General features: G+C 34.6%; 2 protein-coding genes across 2 annotated transcripts in view; one reads left to right on the forward strand and one right to left on the reverse strand.

Moving 5' to 3' along the window:
- Nucleotides 1-14,660, forward strand: part of LOC126968377 (uncharacterized) — a 49,733-nt gene extending 35,073 nt beyond the window's left edge. Inside the window, exons 10-16 of the mRNA XM_050813370.1 lie at nucleotides 1,552-1,674; nucleotides 3,874-4,003; nucleotides 5,285-5,403; nucleotides 7,566-7,795; nucleotides 9,200-9,295; nucleotides 9,757-9,844; nucleotides 10,842-14,660. Coding sequence (XP_050669327.1) covers nucleotides 1,552-1,674; nucleotides 3,874-4,003; nucleotides 5,285-5,403; nucleotides 7,566-7,795; nucleotides 9,200-9,295; nucleotides 9,757-9,844; nucleotides 10,842-10,988 — 933 coding nt within the window. The 3' untranslated portion in view covers nucleotides 10,989-14,660. The remainder of the gene's footprint in view (nucleotides 1-1,551; nucleotides 1,675-3,873; nucleotides 4,004-5,284; nucleotides 5,404-7,565; nucleotides 7,796-9,199; nucleotides 9,296-9,756; nucleotides 9,845-10,841) is intronic.
- On the reverse strand, nucleotides 13,645-15,959 carry LOC126968407 (leukocyte elastase inhibitor-like). The gene has a single exon (XM_050813424.1). It carries the CDS (start codon nucleotides 15,879-15,881, stop codon nucleotides 14,676-14,678), a length of 1,206 nt encoding a protein of 401 aa, XP_050669381.1. The 5' UTR covers nucleotides 15,882-15,959; the 3' UTR covers nucleotides 13,645-14,675.
- Nucleotides 15,960-24,736: the final 8,777 nt, after the last annotated feature.

Here is a 24,736-nt window from a genome sequence, read left to right on the forward strand (position 1 = left end):
CGTATCAAACACGTTCAACAATTCAATAGCGATGATATTTTTGTTATTTGACGTTGATTCAAATGCCGCGGCGCCAGTTTATGGTTAAATACTCAATGTGATAATGGAGGTGACAAATAACACAGCTGTTAAACTAAATCCATTTACAACGGAGCGCGACAAGTGGAAAATTTACAATTTATAAGTTATGATAACATTTATCTATTTGTCAATAGGTAACAAGCACTTCACTCATTTTGATAAAACTAGGTCGGATTTATTATATATATCGTAAGTTACGTAGGTTTGCTTGTCTTTTGTACACCTTGCGTGCGTCTTCGACATCAGCGGCTTAATACATAATACTAGAATTCGAATCAATGCGTACATGGGACGTAAATTTTAATTCAGAAAGTAAAATTATTTGTTGTTCAAGTGCATCACCAACAGGCGGAAGACGTCCACTGCTGGACACAGGCCTACCCTAAAGATCTCCACGACAGTTGGTCCTGCGCTGCCCTCCAGCGCATTCAGGCGATCTTGACCGGATCATCGGTCCATCTTGTGTGTGTGGGGGGAGGGGGGGGGCTGTACTACCATATACACAAAACAAATTTAGTTGACCATCCGTCCGTCTGTCTGTAAGGCCCTATATCTCGGGAACGCGTGGAGGCATCGCGCTGAAAACATAATATGAAAACTACTGAACCTATTTTTATTATACACCTAGTATAATATGTTAAGATTTTGTGTATTATGGTTGAATTTAGACGATAGTTTTTGAAGATGTCGAAAAAAATCAAGCCTTATCGGAGCTTTCATCGAAAACGCTGCCTTAATACCTTTGAGATATAACAAAACAATGTAACGCTTCTCAAAGTGACGGCTTGTCGTATTTTACACAGATAAAGTTTTATACACAAATATTTTCACTTTTATAGTCTGTATATGACCTTGCTTTTGGTATATTGTGTAGCTTGTCTTACTCAGTGTCTTTTTAACGAAAAAATATATCCACCGGCCCCCCACGAGCAGATATATATTATGATATGTCTGCTTGCCACTTCTTGCCACCTCGCTGGATCCCTTTTACCTACTTAACCCGCGTGTAATAGACGCGATATGTTTTTTTCTCTTTTTCACTTTCTATATAGGATTATCTTCAAAGAATATTCTTTAATTTTTTCTCTACTTATTATAATGTGGTGCCCTAAGGTCTTTTTTATATTTCACTTTCGATTATATCAAATTATGACAAGACCAGACACAAGAATAATGTAATTTTGGTCGATATAATATTCACTTACCCCCTTATTCATAATAGTCTGCTAACTTAAGGCATTGCTAATTCTCACTCACTACAAAAATAATAAAACTCAAAAAATTAAACACTTTTAGAAATTGTCTTTCTATGGTAAAGTTTCTGATCACGCCGATGTACATCTTAGTTGAAGAACTTAGAAGAAATACACGCATGACCTGCATAGGATTAACGTTACTATCGATAAAAATATCGAAGGTAGGTTTAGCGCAAGCTCCAAAATTTCCTAATACCTCTTTATAACTTTACAGGTAAGCCTGAACTCTCGTGAAGTTTTCGACGATGTATTGAAGCAGCTCCAGTCCCTTGGAGACAGAGGAAAGAGGGTGCTCCTCCGGTTACAAGAGAGAATAGGATTGCAGGAGATGGAGCAGGTGAGATTTGATAGAAACAAATAAATAAAGTCAAATCATAAGTGAATAACTTAGCTCACAATGACATTTATGAATCCCAAAGACTTTACCACAGCTTCGGAATAATTAAGCTTTAATGAGATACTTCGGACATGTCACGCGACGTGGAGAGCATGCCATAGAGAGACTTGTTGTTCAGGGAAGGGTCAACGGCAGTAGGTCAAGAGGACACTCCCCTATGCGCTGGACAGACCAGATCAAAGCCCTAACCAATACTCCCCTCGACACATGTGCCAGAGAAGCAACAGCCAGGGATAACTGGCGTAGAATCGTTCGTCGTTCGACGTGACCACGACTGCTCTGTCAAGAGTAATCCGACGAAGAAGAAGAATGAGAAGAATTACAAGAAACTCATTGCAACTTTTTAAAACTATAACTTCAGTTTAAAATCAAATCAAATCAAAAATATTTTATTTCGTAGGTAAATTGCATTACACTTGATTTATGTCATTTTTTCATACAGCTCGTTCGGAAGGCAGATTTCCTTAGAAAATAACGAGCAAGAAACTCTAAGGTTTCTCTTTTCATAACAGAATGGTATTATTTTTTTATGGTTTTTATTTTCAAATCAAATTACTCAAACTTTTTGACTTGCTTGTGTAAATTAAAAAAAGATTGATTATTCATAAAAAAAACTCAAAAGAGTGCGGTAGATGTATTGCATAGATTGTAAATAAATAAAGATATTATGCGAACAACTACAGATGCATCGATTTACTCAGCAATAACCCTTCCTCCCAAAACTTGATCACTTGGGGTTCAAATTCAAATTCAAATATTTTTATTCAAAATAGGATTTAAAATCACTTATTGAACGTCAAAAACTACCACCCATTCAAAAGAGACTGCCTCAGACCTGAGAAGAATGGGAGCAAGAAACTCAGCGGGCTCTTTTTTTTAATATAAAATATGGATTACAATGTAATATCGTACAATAAACATTTATAATTAAAGAGCCTGAGGGTGTTCGCTTTATTCCCAGTCCGTGGTGACATTAAGAAAATCGTTTATGCTATAATAACCTTTCCCACACAAACGTTTTTTAACAATTCTTTTAAGTTGTTGGTTGCGTGGAGACATCACTTCATAATGTCCTACTACTATGTATTCCTACCGGATTTATCACGGAAATTGTTCATCATCAGCCGGAAGACGTCCACTGCTGGACAAAGGCCTAGATTTCAGAGTCCAGGGCAGCGCACCACACATCCAACGTAGCGATCTTGACCAGATCCTCGGTCCACCTGTTGGGGAGCCTACCAACACTGCGTCTTCCGGTACGTGGTCGCCATTCGAGTACTTTACTGCCACAACAGCCATGTGTCAGTCGAACTATGTTCCCTGCCTTCTGCCACTTCAGTTTCGCAATCATTTGGACTATGTCGGTAACTTTGGCTCTCCTAGGGATCTCCTCACCTCTCTACCGAAATTGTCATATTATTTGAATTGTTCCTTGCCACCGAATTCTACTAGGGGTAGAGTATCGCACGCAAATGGCGGCGACATGGGACGGGTCGTCCCCTTCCCTAAAATATGGTTGAGGGAGGCGATGGCTGGCTCATGCGTCATGCTTGTAAACGGGCGCTGCTTGTGGTGGCAGGATGATCCTGTTGCCGGAGACTGGGTTTCAGATTTTTAAAAGTTATTGTGTGTATATATATGTTTGGATATATACATATTTATTTATTTATAATCGCTTATAAAATGCTTACAGAATACTGTTATTTATTTATGGTATATGTGGATGATGCAGCTACTGTACTAAATAACTTTTGTATTAATTTACATTTATTTTTTTGACTTACTCGAGTAAGACATTGACTATTTGACGTTTGAGTGTGTCTGTTGCATCATTTTACATATTATATTGTAATTTGAAATGATTTGTAAATCGATGTACTTAAATGTAAATCTTGATATAAAAGTGTGGCAATGAGTTTCTTGCTACTTCTTCTCATTAGCTCAACCCTTTACGAAGTAGCAGTAGATTCAATAAGAAAAATATATTTTTTTTTGACATTCATAAGTGTCATTTCCGTGACCTACGTGAACAAACTGATTTTGATTTGATTTGAATAAATTGTCAATGACAAACATATTTTTAGCAGTATGTACAACTGCTTGATATGGAACGACAATAAATAAAAACAAATATTTCAGATAAAAGGTGATATTGATGATTCAACAAATAATGGTAATGTCATGGGTGATGGTGATGCTGAGTTAGATCATCTACGGAAGGTGTTGGTGGAAGCTATAGATGAAGAGAGAACACGAAGCCAAAGACAGCGTAAGTTACTATTAGATTTAGGTTTGAAGTTATATCAAAATAATCAAGTTAGCCAAACTGCAATAATGTTTTTACTAACGGCCGTTCCCAATATACAATCTACAGATAGAGATAAATTACTACCTTCTACTGTCAGTAATTAGCTGTCAACAATCTGAAGCTGTCCTAATATACACGATAAGTCATTCTTATCGCCTTGTATTAGGACGCGTGAATTGCAATTTCCATACAAACTTCTATCGCTACTAAGCTATACGTCCTCCCATTGACAGACAGCGTGTACGGATAAGCTGAGTAACCGTCGATAAGTTTATTGGGACGGAAAAGTCAACGATAGTTACGATTTTAATCTCAAGTAGGCCACAACCGGAGATAGACTGAATATCGGGAACGGCCGTAAAACTTGCGTTTAAAGTAATATAATATAAGTGTATAGTAATATAGTATGTATATGCTTTTACAACAAGATCCCAGAAAATGTTCAAAAGAAAAGTATTACGTTATTCAAAAGAATGGTAAAAAACGTTTGTGTGGTAAAGGTTACTATAACATAAATGACTTTCTTAATGATACCACAGATTGGGAATGGAGTGACCGCCCTCAGGCTATTAAATAATAAGTTTAATTGTACAAACTTGTAAACATATTTTTTCGATGAAAAAGAAAAGCCCGCTGAGTGTGTCCCCCATTCTTCTCAGGTCTGAGGCATTCATTTTGGAATGTGGGGTCTTTGTCTATCAATAAGTGATGTCACATCCTATCTATATATATAAAAATGAATTGCTGTTCGTTAGTCTCGCTAAAACTCGAGAACGGCTGGACCGATTTGGCTTATTTTGGTCTTGAATTATTTGTGGAAGTAATAAATAGGAAAATGCTGCTAAATTAAATAAAAACAACAATTTTTTTTTTCCTTTGATGTGTCCATACATAATTTCTATGAGAGAATTTATTGACGCACGGTTTGACAGTTCTGCTGTGAAACAATTTCATTACGACAGCAAGGTGCATATTTTACGAAGTAATTTTTGATGTTATGATATATTATTGACAAATTCATATAAAAACATTATTTTATTTATTATATACAGAACAACGTCTGTCGGGTCAGCTAGTGTTGAATAAAAATATTTAAATTTGAATTTGAAAGTATAAGTAGTGATTTATCATTACTAACTGACATGTGGTCTGTGAGGTGACATTTACATTTTATGGGTCTGACTAACGCTAAGGGAAGGCGAAAATAAGTCTTAATAATAATACATGTATCTATGTACACAGAGAAGCGTCAAACGGCACGGGAAGAAGCCAGAGCCAAGCGTGAGCTGATGTTGGGTCACGCAGACTTCGTTAAAGAGCTCAATCAAGATGACGAGGCGAGGGACTTTGCCGCCGAGGAGGTATTTTATCTATACTCATACTAAAGTCGCTCGCACAGATGCAATCGCTGCCGTAGTCACAGATTGTAATTCTTATAAAGCGAGCGAGACTTATTATATTTACGCGGGAGTGACAGGGACAGGTAATAACAGGTTAACGTACGAAATTCTTCCTACTTCACGTCGGGACTTTATTATTACGACCCGGCAAACATATATTGTCATATAAATTAAGTACCCCGCGCCCGCTCATTGTATGAATTGTCATAATATGTAATGGAATGTCATTGACGATTTGTATTGCGAATGTATAGGTATTTCTATGTTAAAAAATAGATTCCGGATAAGTAATCACCATAAATTATATACTAAATCCGTCTCCGAAATATGCTGCATCTTGTGATATAAGTATTATTCCGATCGGTTCAGTAGTTTTCGCAGTATAACCGGAGAAAAAAAAGGCTTTGTATTTATTAGTATAGATTATAAAGAGGTAAAGTATGTTAGGTTGGACGAAGTAATCTCTGGTTGAACTGAACCAATTTTGAAAATTATGTTAACAGTAGAAAGCCATATTTTTAGCGTAATAGGCTATAAATATATATATATATATATATATATACTAGTCATAACAAAATAAGGGCCATTTGATTTTTTTGGCCTCGCTAGCCATAATTTATTTTTTATGCATTCTCAAGTAGCTGATACTTTATTGTGGTGTTACCTTATTTGTTTACAAACTTTTTTTGAGCATTCCACCCGCATAATTGTTTAAAGTGGGTAGTTTTAGATAATTTATTGCAACCACTTGATTCTACCCGATTTTAAGACGGATTTCAACTCAGTCAAATTGACGATTCTCTCAGGAACACTGTAAGTTTCGTTTGACTAGTGGCTGAATTAACATTTTAAAAAAGTTATGCCGAGAATTCGAAGTCATATGGACTTGCCAACTGTAACTATATATATATTAGCTCGAATAATGAAAAGACTTTTTCGTGGTAGTCGGATTTGCAAAGTAGAGAGTAAGAGAAGTAACGGTAAAACGAAAACGTTTGTTATGGACGCTGCCTTAACAATGGGAGATATTTATATGAAAATGATATATTTCTATATATAGGTAGCAATTAGTACACCAACTTTAAGGTTAAACGGGTAACAGCTAGTACTGGATAAAATCATTACACAGCAGTAGGAAAGTGGCTCAGTAAAGACTAGTTAAATAGCAATCGTTGTGTATATTGAAAGCTCCTTCAACTGTTTGTATCGACTTTTGGATTGAAGTAAATTAGACTTTGGCTTCATTTATTGGTCTTTTATGTACATGAAGGGTTCCTTCATGAACGCACGCGCATTGCACATTGTAACATATTTATGTAACGCAATTTACCATACCAATGCACCATGTGGCAAATCATTGAGGCATATGTGGTGGATTTGTTTCGTATTGCGGTAAAGTAATATTTATGAACGCTGCGGGATTCGAAGCCGGAACCTCTCGGGTTCCGTCCGAGCGCTCGCTGAGCCAACCGTTCGAGTGACGCATGGTTCGTAAATCTTGGAAATGTCTTGTTCAACTTTAAGGTTGTGGCCTGACTTAGATAGGTACAAATGTTTAAGCTAAAGTTCACTGCAACCCTGAAACAGTTATTTGTCTTCCAGCGAGTTACGTTTAGTATTCTCGCGACCAAAAGACTTGTACTTTGCCAAAATGTTAAAAGTGGCGGAAATTTCAAGACGATTACGGGTTTCGTTCAACATTCTCCAACAACTCTTCGCTCCTATGAGCATTCTTGCACAATCAGTGAGCAGAAACGAGAGTTTTATATATGGTTTTCATGAAATATGACGGTAACGACGTTGAATACGGCTTATATAACTTCACTTATTTTAAAATATTGTTTGAATTAAAAAGGTCGCCCCTGTGAATTTCTTGTATATTCTAAGGCTCTACTTTTTTGAACATTTGAGTTCAGTAAAATAAATGTTAAATCTAATGCACATTCAATTTAGCTTTGCATAACCTATTTAAATTTTAACTGAGATAGTGTTAATAGCATACAATGTTCACCCACTCATTCACATATAAAAAGGACTTTCATTAGATATGATCATTACATTACTTTGTGTTATCAATAGACGTTTAAAATTTACATAGAAACTTTTACCCACTTGATTTTCAGGGTCTATCACCAGATGGCTTCGCAGAGCACCACCAACAGCTAAACCAGAGCACCCCGTTCGACATGTCCAACTCAGAGTTCTGGTCCTCATTCTCCAGCAGCGAGGAAGCCCTCCTGGAGTGCGAGGGTCTCATCCTCAACCTGCCCCTCACTCCTCACGCGTCGTGTCGTGATGACGCCACTGATGATGAAACCATGTTTGCAGCTCGAAGAAACGCTTTGACTTACAGGTAAATACAAAATCAATTGCAAAATATATCAAGATTTCAACTTGTATAATTATAACCGAATTTTACATCAGATATTAGACAATATTTTTATTTTACCGTTTTCATTGCCCTAGAACATAGGTTCTCAACGTGGGCGATAACGCCCTTTTGTGGGCGTTTGAGACTTTTGGGGGGGCAGTAGAAGACCCAGATAAAATTAGGGGGCATTGAGATGGCGCAGATGAAGCGTGGGTAGATTAAAAAAATATAGTCTAAAAAGGCAAAAAAATACACGAAAATACTCTAGAAAAAAACATATTCTCAAAGTGGGCGGTGAGCAAAATAAGGTTGAGAAACTATGCCCTAGAAGAATGTGTATCTCATAAAATTGATAGACAGATATCGATAGATAATAGTTTGTTTTAGAATGTTCACTACTTATCAATTCTTAATTTTATTTTTGTAATTTCACAATTATCACATTATGATTATTTCTATTGCATAGTTTCATATTTTCAATTAAGATTTAAGTTACTTAAACTTTCTTTTTTAAAAATGTTGAATGTACCTATTTAGATTTACCAACCTAGAACTATTAACTGCAGATCAATTGTTAATGTTAAGTTTATTTATCGTTGGTACAACTAATAAAATAATCAAATAAATAAAATTGTAAATTAATTAAAATCAAACAACATCCAAACTTCAATGGAGAATAATAAAAAATATTCCAAAGATGAGATTATAAGAATCTAAAATTTCGTTTACTTTATTAATTAATTATAATTAAGGTTTTAGTATATAATTTGTTTAGTTTTTGGATATATTTTTGTATATATGTACGGTATTTGTTGGAGGTATCGGAAAAATATAAGCCGTCTGGGAGCTTTCAACGAAAACGCTATCGAAAAATCTTGTATTGGTCTACAGAAAAGACCGCGATGGCATTTGTATATCTATTAAGAATATCATACTATATCCAGTCAAATTTTTATATATATTATCTAATTTTAATAAATTTTATACATATTTACTTGTAAATATATGATTAAACAATCATATTGTATGCATTGAATATGTAATTCTGAAATCATTAAGATCTTTTGTTGGGCGATGTATATGCTTCTACAATATGATCCCAGAAAATGTACAAAACAAATGTGTTACGAAATTTAAAAGAATTGTTAAAAAACGTTTGTGTGGGAAAGGTTATTATAGCATAAACGATTTTCTTAATGACACCATGGACTGGGAATAAAGCGAACACCCTCAGGCTCTTTAAATATAAATGTTTATTGTACGATATTACATTGTAATCCATATTTTATATTTAAAAAAAAAGCCCGCTGAGTTTCTTGCGCCCATTCTTCTCAGGTCTGAGGCAGTCTCTTTTTGAATTTGAATCTATTTGATTGTCTTCCTCAGAGTTCCGGCTAACGGCTACTACTTCTTCGTGTTCAACTCTGAGAACGAAGTCCAGAAGAACTTCATCAAGGCTCGCTTCGATCTCCAGAAAACCAAGTATGGCCTGCTTCCATCTCCTTACCAATACAAGCAATTCCATAAAGACCACCTCTTTTAAAACACGTGTAAATATCGAGTGGTTTCTTTGGGTGTCGTTTGGACAAGACGGAGTCAGATACCTCCGCTTGTATATTGTATAAATTAAATCAAATAGTATTAGATCAAAAAACTACACTTGTCAAATTTAAAGTTATATATTTTACGTTTACCACCTCTTCGTGAAAGTTAACAGGCAAAAAGTGGTTTCGCTTCAGCCGAAAGACATCAACTGCTTGACAAAGGCCTCCCCTGAAGATCTCCACGACGGTGCTGCATCCAGCCTACCCCGGCAATCTTGCGATAAAGGGAATTGCCACTCATTATATCATAAATTTATTTATTTCTTAACGAAAACCATACAAACAATAATCAATAATACTTGCATAAAAATTAAAAAAAAACCTTTTATTGCCATGTAGGTATGACGTCACCAGAACGACACTCCGGGAGTGCCGCAACAGTACTGAGAGGTGTGACCTGGCACTTGATATATTTACTAGTCAAAAGGTAAGTCAAAGACAAATTGACTTAGATTTAACCAATAGACCCCTTGTAAAATATGAACTCTTTCAAATAACACATTGGAAAATAGATCCAATTCCAGTATAGCCAATAGCTATTGTTTACCATATGTTGCGATCGTTGCCCAACCAATGAACGCTCAGTTTCCCGTGCCCGCTCACGTCTGTTGGTTGACTGAATTGCTTTCATTGTGAATATGAAGGAGTCTAGAAGTAAATAACGAGCATTCTAGTAAAAGTTATCATAATTGTTACCTATATAAAATTAAAACAAAATAGCCTGTATTTCTACTACTTTCACAATTTTACAAAAAAAAAACATTAAATTTAACTTAAAAATTAAATTAACTATAATAAATAAATTAAGTAGTACTTATTCATTTATTTTATTTAGTACAGTATTTAGTTGTTGAAGCTACAGGAATACCAGTCGACATAATGTTAGAAGTAGAAATTTTAATACATCGCCTCAAATTTTTCGTCCATCTATTGTCTACATGTCACATTACAGCTCGCCGCTGAGTAGGGGAGGGGTAAGTTCATTTATTTCAACTCCTGTACTCAAGACAGGTTGACCGAGTGGTGTGAAGCGTGAGGTTTTAGCTCTAGTTAACGATAGGGAGTGTGGGTTCGAATCCATTATAACTTAACAATATATTTGTATTATATAAATAATTTTTTTGGAAATATTCAATCTTTAAACAATATTTAAGTGAATTTTTTTTTGGAAATTTCGATTTCTATTATTTGTATTTAAGTAAATCGTATAACAGGATCTACTTTACAGTTGAGATAACCTGCTCAAACCCAATAATTGCAGATTAGGAAATTGACTCAAGATCTCGCTTTTTTCAAATGTAATCTATTTCTTATTATGTTTTATTAATTAATATTGCTTCACAATAACGGTTTTGTAGCATCATCACCCGTGAAATATCTTCAAAAATATAATTTAGTTCTCCATTAATAATTATACTTTGCAGGTTGTGCTGGAATTGCCGCTCAGGAACAATGACTCTCTGTGGAACGAGCAGTTTGTGATAATATCTGAATGTGAGCCCAGAACGTCCGTGTATCTCGTCTGTGTCATTGCCGTTCCTGTGTTGATACTTATGTTTGCCTTTCAATAGGTGAAGACATCAAGATAATACAAGGAAAACAATTTATTTACACGAGCGTTATGACAGCACGTCACGCTGTGCCAGAAAAATGAAGTAAAGGTTTATTTGAATAATATTGTGACTGACTCTAAGATTGGTCTTGTTGTTATAACAGTACCTACATTACTGCTGCAAATGTGTATAAATACTACGTAATAAGAGGCGTGATTGCCTAAGTAAAAATTAAAATTTAGTTTAGTATGAAACTTGCAGTCATTTGACATAAGTTTGAAATAGTAGTAATTACAGTATGGCGATTGGCGACGGGGTATAATCCGGTTGTTTGAAAGCGAACTGTTGCTTAGAACGTAGTGGATTTGAGCTATCTTCCGTTTTTAGAAGGTTATAGCTGTCATCTGTCAATCTATCAATGACTGCACGTTTCATACAGTGAGTGAATTGCTTTTTTCTTAGAGTTTCGCTAGGCTGGATGGATGAACGAAACGCACACAAACGTAAGTGTAAGACTTTTTAAGTAGGTATTTTTATCAAATAATGCACGGAAATTAAAACTAAACGATTCTTGCCACCTCTTGAACTTCGGGTAACGTTAAAGTATCTAAGTTCTATACACTCATTGTCGTCACTTGAACTAATTTTGTCAAATGCAATTACTTATCAAGATCAATGACGAACAATGATTATTTTTCCCGCAAAGAAGTAACAAATGATTAATGAACACTTTAGTTCATTTGTTATTTTTTCAATACAGCTTTTTATATGCAAGCCAGTTTCAGAGTAAAAGATCGTTCCATTTTTTAATTTCACGACAGACATGAGTTTACTATAGTATAATTTATTTGACCGCTAAACCACGACAGATATTGATATTTTTTTTAATTTATGGATGAATTTATCTCGAAAACAGTTGTCAAAATTTATTAATTAATTATTTATACAAAATACATGAGCAATATCCACACAAATTAAAACCACATGTTAAAAAAACTATAGAGATACAGGTGCCAATCAACAGAAGTGCCAAATAAAAGAACGCACGTTTCATATTTTATTGAGCGAAGCGAAACTGAGCGGAGCGAAACTGAGCTGAGCTCCCACCGGGTGACTCCAATTGATTTCTGTGTTAAATTGTTTCTCAACCATTTCTGGACCGATTTAAAAAAAAATTAAACTCATAGACAGCTTTCGAATTTTTCTAGGTTCTTGTCGAGACAGTATTTTGAATTTCTACTTGATTCAACTATTATAATTAAAAACAAATTATTCTAAATTAGCACGCGCTATTTATATTTATTTATAAATTGAGGCGTTTGATCAAATCTTTTTTGATTAATTTTGTTTTGTTTCTGTACACAGTCTTAGTTTACCTCGCTTCGCTCAAATATACGCTCCTCGAAGCGGTACGACGAGCGACTGCGGCATCCTAGTATTTTAGGGATTCTTGTTTTCAATATATTAGGAATATAGGAATATATACAAGTTCGCTCAGACGCACTTGGTTCATGTAATGAGTGATCATTTGGTATTGAGTACGATACTGCCCTGTGCGCGTCATTTGATTGGCTGAAATATAAATATTTTGCAAATAAGTTGTCATGACCCTTGACACGAGAATTCGTATCATTTTAATTATCATATTTTAAACAAAGTGTGTAGAATTTTATCGGAGGGATTCGTCCAAGTTCTAAAGACACATTCATTTATATTGTTATAATTTAATAAGATAAGGTTGTATACTGCACTGCCAAGTATTTTTGGGAATGGCGAAAATCGTTTAATACAAGTAACATAGCATGACTTGTGATTGTATTATCTGGATATAATATCTATAATAATATCTATCTCATAGGTTTTTTTATCGAAATGCTATGTATATTTTAAAACTTATGTTGTTATTGGCATAGATAGACATAGAATATACAAGAGTATAAAAAAGGGTATAAACACCCCGACAGCCTGACCAATTGTGCTTGATAATGTGTGCGTTAACTAGTGGTTAAATATTCAAAATGCTAAAATGTTCATACCATGCGTGGCATTTTGACCCATTTAACAAAACTATTAACTTTATCAAGATTGGTTAAGAGAGCAATGTAATTAATCATTAATTTTTGTACTCCTCTACTTCTTTCTGTATTTATATAGCCACGATCAGTAATTTATGTACATACTTTATTAAGTCTTAAATCTATACTCTATGGCCGAAAAAAGCATTGTTTACAGTACTATAATGTCGCCAAAAAAGTACGATTGTTTTGTTGCCACAGACAACTAAATGTAGATTAGGATATTATGGTAGGTTCATAGAAATATTTTTCGATCAATTAAAAATTGATATCTCTAAAAATATTAAACTTATCGTGCAGTCATAGAATTTATTTTATTTGTATTTTAATAAAGAATATAAAAATTTGTCCGATTGAGAAATAACAACTCCAGATTCCAGTAGGGCAATTTGAAGAAGATCGCCTGAAAAAAATTCAAATGTTATTACATTTATGTACTCGTGCTCCGATTCCTCCTGAACTGTGAGGGTTTTTATTCATTAATTGCAAAGACAAATGACCTGTTTTAATTTACTAGATTTTGTCGTCTTATATAAGTCCATTGACTGACATTTTCGATATTTTGTGCTTGAAATGGTTATGAAGAACATAAACAACGATTGAATAATTGTATTTATTAATATGTGATACATTTACAATGGTTTTTTTTTCGTTTCGGTACTTATTCTCTGTGTTAACTTTCACTATGCCATAACTTACATTAGGGGGATTTTCAATCATAACTGGATTTTGCGTCATCACCACACTTCTTAGACTCCTTAGACGCCTCAGATATTATTACAATATTCTTAAAAAGGAGCTAAAAACTCGCGTCAGGAATAAATATCTCACTTAAATAACAAGTCATTGGCAAATTATCGTCAAAACATTATTTTTTCATAAATCGTTTAGCCCGGCATTGCCACTAACTCCCCGCCACCGGTATATTTGCTAAGTTGATACACTTTTATTAATAAGTATTATATTATTATAAGTTTTAATGTAATATCGTTGTAATTTTCCAGTAAAAAAATACAATTCTTCATTGCCCAACTTTTTTTAAAGGAAAACTAACGGTGCATATTTACGGAGCTGCCATTATAGCATACATATTAAACCTAAATTACTTATTGTACGTCAAAATTTACCAACCATTGGAAAATAGATTGATCACACTCAGAATACTTGCATTATAAATTTATTTTAACGATATTTTTTCAAAAACAAGAAGCCCACTGAGTTTATTGAGCCCGTTCTTCTCAGGTGTGAGAAAACGAAAAAGTATTTGACGTCGATAAATAATTTAAAATATTCAGCCTGTATAATATTTCTAACACTAGAATGGAATTTGTTTTGCTATATTTAGTTTTGTTATTTAGTTGTAAGTACCTAATGATATGAGATTCGTAAACAAAAAATAAAACAATATTAATACAAAAAAAATATTTTCTATCATACTTATCGTGTTAATGTATTCAAATATATTGTGAGCCTTATATCCTACAAATAATATAATATACATAACACATGTAACCGTGAGAAGATATATTGTGATACTAGTCATAACAATTATATTTGATAAGTATATCTGTTACATTATATGTATAATTACGATATTAATAAAAAGTACAATGGATTATTTCTTTCTATTTCACACCCCATTAGGATCACTATAGATTCCAGCGAATAAAATAATTTCCGTAACCTTATCGACTATCAAATAGGCGAATGGACGATTAGCATTAAATTCTGTAATACCACCGCGAGTCTGAATCAAAAAATCTGCAGACGAGTTCGCTCTCGCCCCCTTCTCATTAATCTCAATATCGGCAACTTGCGTCATTAATGATGCATAGAGTCTGTAATCACTTATGCCACTGAGATCTGCTAAGTCCGGATAAAAAACTTTTTTCACTCCCATATCATGAATCAGTTCTACTAAATTATTCACTTGCGTATTTACCTTAAATCTAGGCAACCTTACAGTTACTAATTTTGGTCCTTCCTTGTTGAATAAACTGAATATTGTCATAAGTCTGATATCCTTGAAAGAGTAAAAGATATCCTTAACATTCTGTCCTTTATTTGGCAAAACAACGAGCATTGAAACCCTCTGCGATTTAAACGGTAGTTCTAGAACACTAGCGTTTAATGCAGGAACATTAGTTACGTTGAAGTAACCGTCTTGTGTCATTAAATTCACTTTACCAATTTCAACATTGTTATCATAAAAATACTCGCTAGTAGTATAAGCCTGGTTAAAAGGATATAACCAATCACTTTTAAAATATGCCGTATCGACCATCAATAATACTGTGAAGTTAAAATCATCGACATAGACACCCTCATCAATGACACCATTCATTTGTTCATCAATCCACCCGTTAACTTTATTGACTGCTTCTTCAGGTTCGTTGAAGTTAATAGATAATACTTTTGTATCTTTATCTTTCATAATTGCATCGGTAAATCCTTTCTTTACGTCCAAAAGACTATTAAGTACAATAGTGCTTGTTCTGCGAGTCATATCATTCAGTTCTTTATCCATCGAGTTCAATAGTTCCCTATATTTTCTTCTGAAGCATTTCATTTTGTGATATCTAGTTACTCTCCAGATTTCGCGCTCGGTCGGGCCACGAGCACCTTCAGCCAACGTTAGGAGTTGCAGCCAGGTAGAAATTGGAGAGAAAACAAAATGCCCCCAAGTCTGTTGTGAGACTCTGTCCAAAATTCGAACAGAAAAATCATAGGTCGGTCTCTTGAAGGATGTTAATGCTGTATCGTGACTACAGTAAGTTGGTAAGCCGATCGCCGAACTAACTCCAAGTAGAACACCCAACACTTTCAAAATGGTCATATTTACAAACTTAACATTACAGATTTATTCAAGTAGATGTATTCGCAGTGTTACACTGAACTGAATGCTGTCAAAGTTGTGTCGACTAACTAGTTACTTGGAGATAGTGTGAGGTCAATGATTGTGCCCAGCTTATCTAAGTATTCTATGTTCAGGGTTCAGGGTATTTCGAGAACAACAATCCCCAGAAATATAATTATAAACATCTAACCAAATGTGAATAGATTGTTTATTAAACTATTTGGTAGTAATGACGTAATATTCTCTTTGATACAGAAATATTTGACAGTAATAAATACGCATCTAACAATTTTTAAATCAAATTTGCCAAAGAAGCTTTAAACAAAAGCTATGGAGACTTGCTTAATGCCATGCCTCACTAACGCCTGCCAAACATGGCCTCTGACCGATTGAAACTTGGAAAAAATTAAAGTTTGTCAGAGAGGAATTGAGAGAAGTTATATCGGAAATGGGAATTAGACTAAGAGACCAAATTAGTAATATCACAATAAGAAAGAAAACCAAAGGAAAAAAGATATAGCCTTATCTGTTCTACTTTTAAAATGGATTTGGGCTGGACATTTATAAAGAACAAAAGATGAAAGATGGTCTAAAATAGTAATGAATTGGTACCCTATGAAAAGGAAACGAAACGAAATCGAGGCAGGCCTAATAAGAGATGGAGCAATGAAACAGTGGAAACAACAGGAAAGATGTAAACAAGAGTTGCAAGACATAGGAACGAGTGGAAATTAATGGATGAGTGGAAATAATAAAATAACAATACTAACAAAATACTTTTATTTAAAATAGTGAAACATTAACACATACTTGTGAAACGTTAATACCTAGATGTAAGGAAATAAAGCTTTAAATAAAATAACTAATATATATCTATAGTTGAAATTTTATTACATTTAGTGTAATTAGGCAGATAATTATTCGTAGGTTTATAATATCTATTATATTCAATGATATATTGATAATTTCTATACTTCCGACGTAGGAATCTAACTTGGTAACTCAAGTGCAAACGAAATCGAGTCTTTGTTTTACTCGAATACGAGTTAGCAAATTCACACGAGTAAAAAACGGCTTGTGACGCATCACTAGACTTAAGGTGGAGCGGAAGAAGAGGACTCCTCCTAGTCATAATCAATGCGGCACAGCACCGATAGGACAGAACCAGCTCCTGCGTCCCGTGATCCCAGAGACGTATATCTACGTCTCTCGCTTTCACCACACCACCATATTGTTCAGTACTTGGTGGAGAAGACAAGGTTCTGGTTGGGGGTCGAAAAGTTGGTGACGCGTCACGCAGTAGGCTTCAACTATTTTGTTGTTCGCGTCCCGACAGAACATACATCGACCTTCCTGGAGGTGAAGCTGTGGCCGGAAGGTACCGAACCCGCGCCTCACATCGCCGCGAAAATGTGACGTAGATTTTAAGTTATTTATGTAATATGTATGTTAGACTATAAGGTATTTATTTTATGGGCCTTGTAGCCTGAAATAAAATGATTTATTATTATTATACAATTCTAACTACATATTTCTAACTATACTTCCATGGGTGGCAGTTCCTCTACACAGTGCAATCATTTTAAAATTAAAACTTTGTAAAAATTACAATTAAATTTTTGTTTGTTTCATTTGCAGATGGAAGTTAATCATAAGAACTTTGTGGTTCAATTTTTGGAGAAGCCCTTCTGTACTATTGATTCAGAGGTGTATATTCAGCAGCAGAAAGATATATAAAATCACAGAAGAATACTTAATCTGAGAAAACTAAATGTTCAAATACTGAAATTAATGTTACGTACTGTACAAACTTGTAAATAAAAATAATAATAATTTGTACTTAGATATTTATAAGATTGTTTTATTTCAGATAATAAATCGGCTTCCAATAGAAATACACGTAGTTCAAATCAAAGTTCATCACAGTTCCATCAATTTTAAATCCTCCCTTATAGTTTCGGTACACTATAATCGCGCATCTGGTCATTTTAGAACTTTTTTGGTATTTAAAATTCGTGCGCACACAGGTTTTTATTTGTATGTTTGTTTTTGTTCTGTTTTTGTTTTTTTTTCATTCGGTCACGGTTTGCACTAAACGTAAAGGGGCCAGAGCCCAGGGAACTTGGCGTATATAGTTGGCGCCAGAATTTTTTGACGAAAACTCGCGCGCCTGGTCCATCTAGACATGTAGATAATATAAGGGTCACGCATATAATTTAAAGAAGATTCTATAACTTAAAAAAAATTGTGGATGTCTTTATTTATTGATTATAGTACCTAGTATATTTCAATTTCCAATTTTTGTTTATCAGTTTTAGATGGAATCTTATGTTTTTCGAGTAGTTAAAGTACAAGTTTTCATAAATATCTCAAAATTAAAAAAGATGAAGAAAAAACACTTTCCATTCAAACGATTCCAGATTTTTTCGTTTCTTTGCGTTTTCTGAGTACATTTACCATAATATATTTTAACACCACCAGAAAGTAGACAATACAACGAACAAACTTTTAAAAAAAAAGCTGATGTTTTGACATGAGAATTTTCGATTGAAAATTAGGGTGCTTTTAAGTACGCTGTGCGAGTCAAAATAAGGTGAAAAAATTAATATTTCAAGTCAAAAAAATTGTGTGTTTGGTAAGATCAAAAGGTAATATTACACCAAATTTTGTGATTTTCACCAAATGCTGAAAGATAAAAATCAAAAGCCAAAAACTTTGTTATTTGATCATAAGCAAAAAATGGAATTAGATTCTAGTATAGAATTTTTGAAAAAAATAAATGCAAATATTGCCATCAGTATTAAATCTGCAGATGATGGTTCAAACTGCCTAAATACATCACCTGAAAATCAAATTGATAATAAATTTTCATCCAACGCTGAATATTCAGATAAAGAACTACATCCACAAAATATGATACTTAGTCTACTTACTACAGAGCATACAAAAAGACTGACAGAAATGACTCTTCACTTTCAAAACAATAACTCAACGGCATGTACCAGCTACTCTTGCAAATTTATTTCTTCGAGATCTTGAAAATTTGAATTGATTTGATATTCTGAAAAGCCTACCGATATCTCATCTGCTATTGAAGCTATACGAATATTAAATCTATAGAATTGATCATCAAACCAGCTGCCGGTCGCCTGAACTTCGAACAGTTTCACCAAAACATTTACATGAAGATCCACATTCACAAAGATTACCCTTTACCTGTTGGATTTTCTGAGAGAATTCACTTTCACGAAGTTAATTTAATCATTTTAACACTTTTTCCATTCTTGTTTCATCAGGGCTGAAACTAAAAATATGTTAATGTAAAAAGCGATACAATGTTTGTTTGATGAGCTACTACACTTGTGCTCGTAAACACATCTAAATCTATAAACATTTTAAAAAATATTTTATACATCTAGATAGATTCGTAGCAAAATAGAAGTGAATCATAAGAATGACAAAAGTACCAACTTAGTTAATAATGATAGTAAAATTCTGCCAACACAACTGATTGACAAAACCAAAACATATGCTGAAACAGTTAGACATGAACGGGAAAAACCGAAAATGAATCCATTTAAATATAGCCAAAATAGACAGACTTCAGACGAAGAGACAAACGAACCAAAAGATATCTCTATCGACTCCAAACAGATAATGACAATGTTCAAAGAAATGATGCAGCAAATGACAACTATGACAAACCTACTTATGAAAATCATGTCCCTACTGCATTTACATTCAGACCATTAAAAATTGCTATGTGGAATGCCAATGGGCTGTCAAATCATACTCTCGAAGTTATAATGTTCTTAAATACCAACAATATAGACATAATGCTAGTATCCGAGACCCATTTTACGAATAAAAGTTTCTTTAAAGTGCCTAGATACAAAATGTACAATACAAACCATCCTGACGGCTAAGCTCATGCAGGCTCAGCCATACTAATTAAAGAAAATATAAAACACTATGTGACAAATTCGTACTGTAGTAACGAAATTCAAGCTACTAATATTGTAATTGATTCCTCTAGAGGTCCGCTAACAATTTCAGCCCTTTACATGCCCCCTAGGCACAACCTTAAAAATGACAGCTACACTTCGTTCTTTCAAACGCTGGGCAACAAATTCATTGCAGGAGGTGATTATAATGCGAAACATATTGACTGGGATCACGGATTATAACTCCCAAGGGACGTGAACTCAGTAAAACAATACACCAGCTCAATCTCCAAGTATCATCTACCGGCGAACCAACGTACTGGCCCAGTGATATCAATAAGAAACCTGATCTGGTTGACTTCTTTGTCACGTCCGGCTTCATCCTTGTGCTGTACATCCAGCTTAGATTTATCTTCTGATCATACTGCAATCATAGCCGAACTACGCAATAAACCAGTGCTAATAAAGAGACCCTGTAAACTCCACAGTAAAAACACGGATTGGATGAGATTCAGACAACGATTAAACGATACTATGACTTCTCAAATCCCATTAAAATCTGACTGTGACATAACTAATGCTGTAGAGATATTTAATAAGTGTGTCCAATCAGCGGCGTGGGAAGCTACCCCTACAGTTCATAGCGATAATGACTACATACCGACTTATCCTCAAATTGTAGTGGACCTGGTACAAAAAAAGAGACAAGCTAGGAAAACGTATCGAGAATCAAGATCTCCAGAACATAAACGAATATATAACAGACTGGTCAGAAAACTTAAAAATACGCTAAGTAAAGTTAGAAACGAAAATTTTGAAAACTTTTTGCATAACCTTGACGCCACATCTGCAACTGATTATTCACTATGGAAAGTCATGAAAAGTGTTAAAAGACCTATCACTTTCCAATCGCCCTTACGTAAAGAAGATGGAAGCTGGGCAAGAACTGATGCAGATAGAGCAAAATTATTCGGTGAACATTTGTCTTGCGTTTTCACTTCTAATCCCGACTTAGGATCAAGTAAAATAGACGAGGTTAGGGAAAGCATGTCCTTCACCCATCAGCTGTCACTTCCGATCAAATGTTTTTTAAAAACTGAAGTATACCATGCCATTCGTAAACTAGACTCAAAAAAGGCACCCGGCTATGATCTCATAACAGCAAAAACATTAAAAGAATTACCTGACATAGGCATTATATTATTGACACAAATATACAATGCTATTTTAAAACGCGCATTCATTCCTGAACAATGGAAAACAGCTGAAATAATCCTTATCCTTAAGCCTGGAAAGGAACCAGATAAAGTTACATCATATCGCCCCATAAGCCTACTGCCAATAGCTTCTAAACTGCTGGAAACCCTCGTCATGAAAAGACTTCTACCAGAAATCAATAAATCAAATATAATCCCTTCGCACCAATTTGGATTTCGCGAGGCTCATGGAACCGTTGAACAGGTTCATCGCTTTTGAAAAAAGAAAGTACTGCTCGGCAGCCTTCCTCGATATCTCGCAAGCTTTTGACCGAGTTTGGCACCAAGGCCTGCTATTCAAGATATTGAAAATCCTTCCTCCAAACTTCTATCTATTTTTAAAATCTTATCTTACTCGACGTCACTTTTATGTAAAGCTTGGTGAAAAAAAATCTGACTTATATGACATTAAGGCGTGAGTCCCACAAGGAAGTGTTATGGGTCCAGTCTTATACCTATTATATATTTTTGACCTACCATTAACAAAAAATGTACTTGTGGGCACCTTCGCTGATGATACAGCAGTGTTATCTACCCATGAAGATCCGGAAATTGCATCCAATATGCTACAATGAAGTCTTGATGAGATATCCGTGTGGCTGCGCGACTGGCGCATCAAAGCGAATGAGTCCAAATCTGCTCTAATGACCTTCACACTTAGACATGGCTCATGCCCAACAGTAAAATTGAATAACATTGAAATACCCCAATGCGAGGAAGTGCGATATTTGGGTATACTCATGGACAGAAGACTGACATGGAAAAAACATATTTTCAATAAAAGAAAAGCACTTGGCATACAACTCAGAAAGATGTACTGGCTAATGTCACGGCACTCAAAATTGTCTCTCTGTAATAAATTACTCCTATATAAAAGTATATTAAAGCCTATGTGGTCCTACGGAATTGAGTTGTGGGGAACTGCATCAAATTCAAACCTGGAAATACTCCAACGCTTTCAGTCTAAAATGCTGCGGATCATAACAAATTCACCTTGGTATATCACCAACATCCAACTTCACCGCGACCTGAAAGTACCAATGGTCAAACAGGAGATTCTTAATAAACTCAAGTCTTATGCAAAACGTATTCAAGCCTACCCAAACGCACTCGCCTGCAATTTGATGAGTAAAAGTTGTTTCAACAGACTAATGAGAAAAGCCCCTCAAGACCTCAATATTGTATAATATATTGGCATTAAAAAAAATGGATTGGTCACTGGACTAATACCATTCCAAGACTAATTTGAACTGTGTAACCTCTAGCCAAATGCCAAGTGATTAGGCAGATTGCAAGATAGTCAATATTAAAAAAAAAAAATACATCTAGATAGTCTCTCGTTATTAGACAACCGATAAAACAGGCCACGAATATTTGTTTAGTGTGCGTGACGAGCTGCGTCTTACACTCGCGATTTCTATGACACTTTGTCTTAGTGTGCGTGAATTGCTCAAAATGGGGGTTAGTTATAAAGTCTTTTTTTTTCGACGTCTTCACAGCTATCATAGTATATCTAAACGTATAAATGATCTAACGAATAAATGATTATCTAACCTAAATCTATATGGTATTGCTCAATTCTATACACCCATAATTTATAAACACGCCTCTGTAATCTAAATCGAAGGCTGTCTATGGTTAAGGAGGTAATAAGATTCTAAAAGATTTGAAATAATCTAAATCGTATCAAATAATTTTAAATACTTCAAATCATTTCTAATCGTAATTCTTACGGACTTTTAATATTGAAAATCATTGAACCCAAAAAGATTATGGATGAATTTTTGGCGGCCGCTGCTCGCATGTATTCGGCCAGTAGGTACCTACTGCGATTTCAAATTTCTCAGTAGGTACTGGTCAAAATATATTAATTAATTACAGAAAATACATAAGCAATATCCAACAAAATAAACCACATGTAAAAAACTATAGAGATACAGAGAGCTGCCAATCACGTACGCTGAATATAAAACAGAAGCAAAACACACGTTTCATATTTTATATTTTAGGGATTTTTGTTTTCAATAATGCACTTGGTTCATACTTTATGTAATGGGTAATTATTTGCTATCAAGTACAATAGTGCCCTGTGTTCGTCATTTGATTGGCTGAAATAAAAATAGCTTGCAAGTAAATAAGTTGATGTGATCCTTGACACGAGAATTCGTATCATTGTTATTAATTGTTATCATATTTTAAACAAAGTTAGGGTTGTAATGCGTCTATCGAATCATGAATGCCAACTGATAACAAATATTTTGACAACTGCTATGTGATGCCAACATAGACCAAGTATAGTAACTAGACTAATTCATAGCTTCCGTCTCACTTACACGAGAAAAAGAAAAAGTTATGCGACTCTTATGTAAAGAAAAGAGATAGAGTGATTGGATTTTTTGTTTCGCCATGAGTGCCGGTTCTTTCAAGGTCAGCACACCCGGTGTGCTAAACAAACTTAGCTAGACAGCGCTGCACAGATATTTTGTTTACTTTTATTTGCGTCTATAAAAATAAGCTATTATTGTTGTGAAACGTGTGAAATACCCACTATTTATTCAACATCAGTGACAATTTTAAGTAGAATCGAAGGAAATATGGTGCGATGTTGTGTTTTACGATGTAAAAGTGATAGTGAAAGAACTCATGTTGGCCACACCAGACCGATGTCTAGTAACTATACTTGGTCTATGGCTGCCTTGTATTTTCGGAGTGGTGAAAATCATTTGTAAAAGAAACCTAGAATGACGTGCAATTGTATTATCTGCTTGAATTATTTCTCAGAGGAGCTTTTGGTGGAATGCCATAACTTCTTTAATTCTTCATCAAATTTAATGATTTAAAATTAATGCAGCTATTGGCATAGGCTTACCCCCTTATACATAATGGTCCGCTAACTTAAAACAGCCACTAAGGAGTGTTTTTTCTCATTCTGACTTAGGTCAATAGAAGAAGACAGAGTGAGAATTAGCAATGCTTTAAGTTAGCAGACTATTATGAATAAGGGGGTTAGAATTTAAAAATGAATAGACGACCCCACAGCATGTTAAAGCCTGCCCATATTCGTCTATGTATGCGTTAGCTAGTGTTTTAATATTCAAAACACTATAATTCTAATGAGAAGCGTGGCTAACACTTTTTAAATTGATTAGGGGACGAGATGAACAGGACGTTCAGCTGATGGCTTCCTGATAGCTTCCTGACCAGCGTTCAATGTTGAACACAATCACACACACAGAAGATGCCAAGTGCATTCTGCGATTCCTCCCAGGCATCAAAAATATTCTTGATTAGCCTTATTAGAAGACCTGCATCCGTTGTTGAACGTCCCCAAGTAAAGCCAAATTGGTTCAAATGAAGTAACTTATGAGAGTTAAAGTAAGTAAGGATTTGGCTTAAAATAATTTTTTCAAAAATTTTACTAAGGGTCGGCTAAGCCGGCACAGGACGATAGTTATTTGGGTCAGAAGAGCATCCCGACTTAGATATTGGTGTAATTTTACTATGTTTCAGAAGGTCAGGAAACAAGCCACGATTAATACAATTATTAAAGACTTTGCAAGATATGGTGCTATGACATCAATTATTGAACTTATTATTTTAACAGAAATGCCCCTTATATCAGCAGTTTTTTTCA

This window comes from Leptidea sinapis, chromosome 15 (genome assembly GCF_905404315.1).
Source record: "Leptidea sinapis chromosome 15, ilLepSina1.1, whole genome shotgun sequence".
Classification (NCBI taxonomy): Eukaryota; Metazoa; Arthropoda; class Insecta; order Lepidoptera; family Pieridae; genus Leptidea; species Leptidea sinapis.